Source organism: Hippoglossus hippoglossus, chromosome 20 (assembly GCF_009819705.1).
Source record: "Hippoglossus hippoglossus isolate fHipHip1 chromosome 20, fHipHip1.pri, whole genome shotgun sequence".
NCBI lineage: Eukaryota > Metazoa > Chordata > Actinopteri > Pleuronectiformes > Pleuronectidae > Hippoglossus > Hippoglossus hippoglossus.
In genome coordinates this window covers 13003602-13012693 of record NC_047170.1, presented here as the reverse complement: position 1 = coordinate 13012693, position 9092 = coordinate 13003602, and the positions used below count along the sequence as shown (strand labels likewise).

Below are 9092 nucleotides of genomic sequence, written 5' to 3'. Positions count from 1 at the left end.
TATATGAACATGATTCCTCACCTGTGTTGCCCACCGGAGTGTTTGCTTTCCAGAGTGTGCAGGACTAGAAACTACCCCTCTTTGCATTAGAAGAGGAGCCTTCTATTTCCTAGGCTCAAACTATAATCCTCCATTGTTACTGGAAGGGGCCTGGTGAGCCTGGGCCTCCCTGCTGAGGACCTCCGTACATTAAGAGAGATTTGCTGACCACCATCACACTCCAGCCCCTTGGTACCAGGCATGGCAGAAGGTTTGGTTGTCCACCTCCTCTCGGGAGGAATCACACAGAAACTGGCTGCCAGGTTTGTTGGTTTTCTAATCCTGACGAGATTCCAGTTCTCTGCAGCATATTTTGGACTTGAGTTTCCCTGCCTCTTACCAGTTTTACGTGGCTCTTCTTGGACTGTCTTTTCATGTATGATTAACTGGACTGGGAGTAAAGTTTATACTTTATATCTCAAACTTTGGTCTCCTGTGTGTTCTCTGCACGTGAGTCTGAATAGTGTGACAGAACTTCAAAAACAAACAATAAAACAGTTCAACAACAGATTATTAATAGTTTGGAAGTAAAACATGAAACATTATTACAATTCAACATGATTCGGTCAAAGTTTTTAAGTTATGTATTTTATTCAATGGTATACTCAATCAATCAATCAATCAAATTGTATTTGTATGGCCCATATTCACCAATCACAATTTGTTTCTTAGGGCTTTAACAAGGTGTGACATCCTATGCCCTGAACCCTCAACAAGTGTAAGGAAAAACTACAAAAAAAAACGTTTAACATGGTAAAAAGAACGTAGAAACCTCAGAGAGAGCCACAAGTGAGGGATCCCTCTCCCAGGATGGCCAGAAGTGCAATAGATGTCACGTGTAAAGGAGAACATCAGCAAGATAAAGGTATTTGCAGCATTGATTAGAATAAACACTTTGTAGCATAATGGAAGGTCAATGAATTGATGGATTATTGTCAGTAATTAGGTCGAGTATCTGAGGAGAAATATTATATATCAAGCAGTCTTGTTGTAATCATAGTCCATGGTCAGCAGCCACCACGATCATGATCCACCATCAAGATCGGATGCCACGATAGTCCACAGTCATTGTCCACTGCTGCCATCAGAATCCACCATCAGCTGCCGCAGCCGCGGCCCTGGATGTGCGGACGATAAGGCAATGGGACTCCGGGGAAGAAGTCAAATCAGTACCATGTATTGATGAGATATTAATTTCCTTGATGTGATCAGGATGGAGAGGAGGAAGGAGACACTGGGAAGAGAAGCTCCGTGTGTCATGTGTCCCCCGACATTCTAGACCTATAGCAGCATAACTAAGAGCAGGTCTAAGACAAGCCTGGACCGGCTCTAACTATGTGCTTTATTGTGAAGGAAGGTTTTAAGCCTACTCTTAAACGTACAGATGGTGTCTGCCTCCCGAAGTGAAAGTGGGAGATGATTCCACAGGAGAGGAGCTTGATAGCTGAAAGCTCTGGCTCCTCCTCTACTTTTAGAGACTTTAGGGACGACAAGTCAGCCTGAATTCTGGGAGCGCAGTGCTCTAGTGGGTTGATATGGTACTATCAGCTCTTTGAGGTATAATGGTGCCATATTATTCAGAGCCTTGAAGGTGAGCAGGAGAATTTTAAATTCTATTCTAGATTTAACCGGAAGCCAGTGTAGCGAAGCTAATACAGGAGAAATGTGGTCTCTTTTCTTGGTTCTTGTCCGGACACGCGCTGCAGCATTTTGGACAAGCTGCAGAGTCTTTAACGACTTACTGCTGGAGCCTGGTAATAAGGAATTACAATCATCAAGTCTAGATGTAACAAAGACGTGGACTACTTTTTCTGCATCTTTTTGAGAAAGGACATATCTTATTTTTGAGATATTACGCAAGTGGAAGAAGGCGGTCCTAGAAATGTGTTTTAAGTGAGAATTAAAGGACAAATCGGGATCGAAGATCACTCCCAAGTTCCTGACTGTTTCATTGGAAGCAAGGGCAATGTTGTCTAGCGCAGCTATATCATTAGATAATGTATCTCTAAGGTGTTTAGGGCCAAGTATTAGAACCTCTGTTTTATCTGAGTTTAATAAGAGAAAACTTCAGGTCATCCAGGTTTTTAAGTCTTTGAGACATGCTTGGAGTTTAGTTAATTGATTACATTGTTCAGGTTTTATTGACAAGTATAACTGGGTGTCATCCGCATAGCAGTGGAAATTTACCGAGTATGTTCTGATAATGTTTCCTAGTGGAAGCATATAAAATGAGAATAAAATTGGGCCGAGCACAGAGCCCTGTGGAACACCGTGGTTAACTTTGGTGCGCACAGATGACTCATCATTAATTTACACGATTTGGAATCGATCTGTCAAATATGATTTAAACCAGTTTAGGGCAGTTCCTTTAATGCTAATTAACTGTTGTAGTCTCTGTAATAAAATTTGATGGTCACTAGTGTCGATTGCTGCACTAAGATCTAACAGAACGAGGACAGACACAAATCCCTGATCTGAAACTATTGGAAGGTCATTAATGACTTTTGCCAAGGCTGTCTCCGTGCTGTGATTAGCTCTAAACCCCGACTGAAAGTCTTCATATACATTACTTTCCTGGAGAAACTCACACAGCTGATTGGCTACAACTTTTTCAAGGATTTTAGGCATGAAGGGGAGGTTAGATATCGGTCTGTAGTTGGCTAAAACCTCCGGGTCCAGGGTGGATTTCTTGAGAAGAGGTTATATTACAGCTAGTTTAAAGGACTGTGGTACATATCCTGATGATAATGACAGATTGATTGTGTTCAGTAATGTACTTTCAATTAGGGTCAGAATTTCTTTAAGTAATTTTGTAGGAATGGGATCTAAGATACAAGTTGTTGGTTTAGAACATGAGATTATTTTGGTCAGTTGATCAAGGTTGATCTGACAAATTACTGTTACCACTGTATCAGTTAAGTGGAAACACGCTACTGTTCCTCATATTATAGAGTCTGAAATCTGTTTTGCTCATGTGAATTACAATTTTGTGCTCTTTTCTAAATTTGATAAAATCAAAGCAGTTCCATTCTGTGGTTCCCTGAAATTGAAAACAAGAGCATTATTACAGACAATTACTTTGGTCTTTTTTAAAGAAAAATAAGTATTTTGTTGATAAAAGCTTCATCAACTCACCTTTGTTCAGTGTAGTCCTGCAGTTCAACATTGCAGGTTTCAGGCAGTAGTAAACAGAAACCTCCAGCAGCAATGGGGAGGGTGCCGTATATTAGCATGGGGATGGTGTAATGGTAGACGTCCAGGAGTATGACCAGTGGAGCGAGGATTCCTCCCACATAAGCACACATGGCGTTTAGACCTACACCATTCTGCCTACCAGTAAAGATCATGCGCGTCTTAAGTAATAAAAGCAAAAGAGGCAATATGACATTATACCAGATTTGAAATTTTACATTTGGGACAATACCTACCTCACAACAGTGGGGTATAGTTCTGCCGTGTAAACATAGATTATGGCGTATGAGGCAGTTGCTGCAAATTTTCCAAGAACAGCTAAGGTTGTTGCGACTTGAGGAAGATCTAAAGGAAAAACACATTTCACACTCATATAAATTACATTATCAGGTCAGTATATGTTCCAGACGGTCGTATGTAACACATTACCTTTTGGAATCACAAGTGTCCCAAGACAAGCACAACCTGCAAAGATCAGCACACCAGCTTGACATATCCTCCTCCCAAAGTGCTGGATGAGTGGTAAACAGCTCAGATATGCAGGAACTTCTACTAGACCAAAGATGAACTGCGTGAGGTAGATATCCAGACCAAAGTTGCCGACATTCAGGCTCAGTCCAAAGTACATCAGACTAGTTGCAAACCTATCAAGGGGGGGACAAGTCTTCAGCAATCACAACAAAGATTTTGGTTTTTTAGAATTAGCGGTTCACTGGGTTGCTGCAGGGGGCTCACTGAAACCCCTAGTGGCTATAGCATGAGAAGCATTTAGTGACAAACTCTCACCAGAGGAAGCTCAGTACAAGAGCACGTTTTCTCAGATAGGAGGTCCTGAAGATGTCCAACATGTTTCCTCTTTTGGATGTTCCTGCAGCCTCCAGCTAAATAATCAAGGTATATATTTCAGTTAGTCTCTATTTACTTCAGTTTATTGTGCTTCATTGTACTTGAGGTTGCTCACCCTCTCTATTAGGTCTTCTGGGACCTTCCTCCCATTCACCTTAGCTGCCCTGCAGATTTCCTTGATGGCCTCCTTCTTCTTGCCCTGGGTGAGGAGCCAGCGAGCTGACTCTGGAAGAATCCTAGTGGACGTATAGATCCACGATCACAAACTAAAATATACACTTTTATTGTTTTTAGAGAACAAGTATTGAATGTGGCATGTGAGGCAACTGACCAGTAAAAGATTCCCAGAACAAGAACAAGAGGGCAGAAGAGCACCAGCTGCAGGATCCTCCAGTCACGGATCAGATAGGCAATGCCAGATATCATCATCAGTCCAAGAGGAAATGCAGATTGGCAGATTAAGGTACAGAGAGCAAACTTGGAAGAATCACTCCATTCTCCACCTTCAGAGCAGAAGGACAGATGAGACAGAAAAGGCATCATTCACAATTTCCTATTTCTTGCTTCTTTTGCACGTGTGTGTTTGTGCAAGTTATCATTTACTTATGAACCAATGTTTGGCAATGTAACTTCAAACACTGCTCATACTTTCAGTAAAATGCGATCAGGTGAATAGATAAACAAAAGTCCCAGGGGATTATTTCATTGTACTAATTACATATATTACAACAATTCTATACATATGATATCATCATGTGTTCTGATGATCAAGGCACTCGCCACAGTATTTACTGCTCTTTGCACACCAGCACTAATGCAGTCTACCTATACATTGATTTTTTGAATTTTTGTTGTGGTGTTCATCAGATCCATCAGTGGATTAAAGCCACAATCTTTTGAGTTTTAAAAATATTTGACTGGTACTGTGGGGTAGAAGTACCAGAAATTACAAAATACAATGATTTTAGTGTTAGTGACTCTGATGAAGTATCAAGGCATTCAGTTTCTGTTTTTAACATTGTACCCACCTATGACAAATGCATTACCCATGATGCCAGAAATTGAGATGCCACTTAAGAATTTGATAACGATGTAGACATAGATGTTGGGTGAGAAAGCAGCAGCGACACCAGACAGCAGTAGCTGAAGGAGCGAGAGGAGGACCACGAAGCGTCGACCAAACCTACACAAAAAGAAATAATAATAAAGAACTGTTTTTCAAACATGAACTCTCCCATCCCTGCTGCCAATCTTCAAGCATCTGCATTTCCAATTTCGAATGGTACCTGTCAGCCATCAGCCCAAACACCAACGCTCCAACCAGGTGACCGGACATATATATGGACTGTGATACCTCAATGAGACTGCTCCTGTCACACACCAGATCAAACTGGAAACAGAAAATAGTATAAAAGTGGATATGGTAACTTGGACCTTTGCATCAGTGGTGACTCCATCATCAACTTTCTCAAGATACAGAGATTTTTAGGTTTTTAAATCTGCTTGGTACTAGTCTGTCCAAATATTGCATAGGTATAAATCAGTTTATTATTTTTACATTACCCAATGATTATAATTATGTCTGCCTATCTTGCACAGCACTTCACACACTAGCTTATTCTAAATTAATTAGTACAAGTAATATATATTGTTTTGTTCTGGACTGTAAACAAGTTTCTCTTACATCTGTCACGATGTTGGAGGCACCTTTGGGTGTCTCGTAATCTGATCCGTTTATGCATCCTGTTGTTGTGTTAATCCCAAATGCTTCAATCTTTTCCAAATCCCAATCCACAGGTGTGAACATTTCACAGCTCTCATACTTTCCATCTTTGTTCACAGGGATGGTGAGATTTATCTGTCTCTCAACAGTCAGGTTGGGTCCTCGGTCCAAGATCCAGTCAGTGTTACAGTGATGAGGGAAGTTCACGACTGTAAACACTTGTACAATCAAATCAAAAGCAGCGAAAATAGTGGGAATACTTAATGCAGCAACTAAACGCTTCTGAAATAAACCAAACTCTCCAATCTCCTTCAGGATCTGCCCGAAGCTGCTCATATTGTCGTCTGTACGTCCTCAGAGTGCAGCATCGGAAACGTCCAGAGTCTCATCCTGCAAGTTAATGTTTAAACTGACAATCACATTGTTTTTATGATCTGTCAGGTTCATGTGACATGTTAGGATCCTTCAGGCATAAGTCCAGCTGTTGTGCAGCTGTCCAGATCTGTGGCTTGGACCCAGTGTTTACAGTAAGACCTGAACTTTTGTCCCTTTATTAACGACCTCTCTTTGATCAGCAAAATGTATGAGGACAGTGTGTACCATGATCACTTGACTTTCTGCCAACAGATACTGTAAGTGTGATTCTCTTTACGACATAATGTGTGTTATAATACCGCACATTGTGTAATAACAGGCAAGTATTCATGTTTGATCCTATCAGATGAAAACAAATCTACATGAGCTTTCCATTTGATCAATTTCTAAATTTGAACTTCAGTATAATCATATATGAACATGATTCCTCACCTGTGTTGCCCACCGGAGTGTTTGCTTTCCAGAGTGTGCAGGACTAGAAACTACCCCTCTTTGCATTAGAAGAGGAGCCTTCTATTTCCTAGGCTCAAACTATAATCCTCCATTGTTACTGGAAGGGGCCTGGTGAGCCTGGGCCTCCCTGCTGAGGACCTCCGTACATTAAGAGAGATTTGCTGACCACCATCACACTCCAGCCCCTTGGTACCAGGCATGGCAGAAGGTTTGGTTGTCCACCTCCTCTCGGGAGGAATCACACAGAAACTGGCTGCCAGGTTTGTTGGTTTTCTAATCCTGACGAGATTCCAGTTCTCTGCAGCCTATTTTGGACTTGAGTTTCCCTGCCTCTTACCAGTTTTACGTGGCTCTTCTTGGACTGTCTTTTCATGTATGATTAACTGGACTGGGAGTAAAGTTTATACTTTATATCTCAAACTTTGGTCTCCTGTGTGTTCTCTGCACGTGAGTCTGAATAGTGTGACAGAACTTCAAAAACAAACAATAAAACTGAGTTTCAACAGATTATTAATAGTTTGGAAGTTAAACATGAAACATTATTACAATTCAACATGATTCGGTCAAAGTTTTTAAGTTATGTATTTTATTCAATGGTATACTCAATCAATCAATCAATCAAATTGTATTTGTATAGCCCATATTCACCAATCACAATTTGTCTCTTAGGGCTTTAACAAGGTGTGACATCCTCTGCCCTTAACCCTCAACAAGAGTAAGGAAAAACAACAAAAAAAATCGTGGTCACCACCATTATCAGATGCAAACACGTTACAGGATCCACCATTATTATCACAATCAGCCAGCACGATACAGAATCCGCCATAGAGGATCCACCATTACGATCACAATCTCTGATCCACGATCCACAGATCATAATCCACGATGTGGCCGCGGCCCTGGATGTGCAGACGATAAGGCAATGGGACTCCGGGGAAGAAGTCAAATCAGTACCATGTATTGATGAGATATTAATTCCTTTGATGTGATCAGGATGGAGAAGAGGAAGGAGACGCTGGGAAGAGAAGCTCCGTGTGTCATGTGTCCCCCGACATTCTAGACCTATAGCAGCATAACTAAGAGCAGGTCTAAGACAAGCCTGGACCGGCTCTAACTATGTGCTTTATTGTGAAGGAAGGTTTTAAGCCTACTCTTAAACGTACAGATGGTGTCTGCCTCCCGAAGTGAAAGTGGGAGATGATTCCACAGGAGAGGAGCTTGATAGCTGAAAGGTCTGGCTCCTCCTCTACTTTTAGAGACTTTAGGGACGACAAGTCAGCCTGAATTCTGGGAGCGCAGTGCTCTAGTGGGTTGATATGGTACTATCAGCTCTTTGAGGTATAATGGTGCCATATTATTCAGAGCCTTGAAGGTGAGCAGGAGAATTTTAAATTCTATTCTAGATTTAACCGGAAGCCAGTGTAGCGAAGCTAATACAGGAGAAATGTGGTCTCTTTTCTTGGTTCTTGTCAGGACACGTGCTGCAGCATTTTGGACAAGCTGCAGAGTCTTTAACGACTTACTGCTGAAGCCTGGTAAGAAGGAATTACAATAATCAAGTCTGAATTTAACAAAGACGTGGACTACTTTTTCTGCATCTTTTTGAAAAAGGACATATCTGATTTTTTAGATATTACGCAAGTGGAAGAAGGCGGTCCGAAAAATTAGTTTTAAGTGAGAATTAAAGGACAAATCGAGATCGAAGATCACTCCCAAGTTCCTGACTGTTTCATTGGAAGCAAGGGCAATGTCGTCCAGTGCAGCTATATCATTAGATAATGTATCTCTAAGGTGTTTAGGGCCAAGTATTAGAACCTCTGTTTTATGTGAGTTTAATAAAAGAAAACTTCAGGTCATCCAGGTTTTTAAGTCCTTGAGACATGCTTGGAGTTTAGTTAATTGATTACATTGTTCAGGTTTTATTGACAAGTATAACTGGGTGTCATCCGCATAGCAGTGGAAATTTATCGAGTATGTCCTGATAATTTTTCCTAGTGGAAGCATATAAAATGAGAATAAAATTGGGCTGAGCACAGAGCCCTGTGGAACACCGTGGTTAACTTTGGTGCGCACAGATGACTCATCATTAATTTGCACGAATGGGAATCGATCTGACAAATATGATTTAAACCAGTTTAGGGCGGTTCATTTAATGCTAATTAACTGTTGTAGTCTCTGTAATAAAATGTGATGGTCACTAGTGTCGATTGCTGCACTAAGATCTAACAGAACGAGGACAGACACAAATCCCTGATCTGAAACTATTGGAAGGTCATTAATGACTTTTGCCAAGGCTGTCTCCGTGCTGTGATTAGCTCTAAACCCCGACTGAAAGTCTTCATATACATTACTTTCCTGGAGAAACTCACACAGCTGATTGGCTACAACTTTTTCAAGGATTTTAGGCATGAAGGGGAGATTAGATATCGGTCTGTAGTTGGCTAAAACCTCCGGGTCCAGGGTG

At 41.1% G+C, this 9092-nt stretch overlaps 1 protein-coding gene across 1 annotated transcript; it reads right to left on the bottom strand.

Annotated features, from left to right (window-relative positions):
• Window positions 1–3763: 3763 nt before the first annotated feature.
• Window positions 3764–4756, bottom strand: LOC117753731 (solute carrier family 22 member 13-like). The gene is made up of 4 exons (XM_034572018.1): window positions 4409–4756; window positions 4193–4313; window positions 4018–4112; window positions 3764–3780 (listed from the first exon to the last, which is right to left on the bottom strand). Coding segments are annotated over exons 1-4 (429 nt in total). The 5' UTR covers window positions 4621–4756; the 3' UTR covers window positions 3764–3779.
• Between the last annotated feature and the right edge of the window lie 4336 nt (window positions 4757–9092).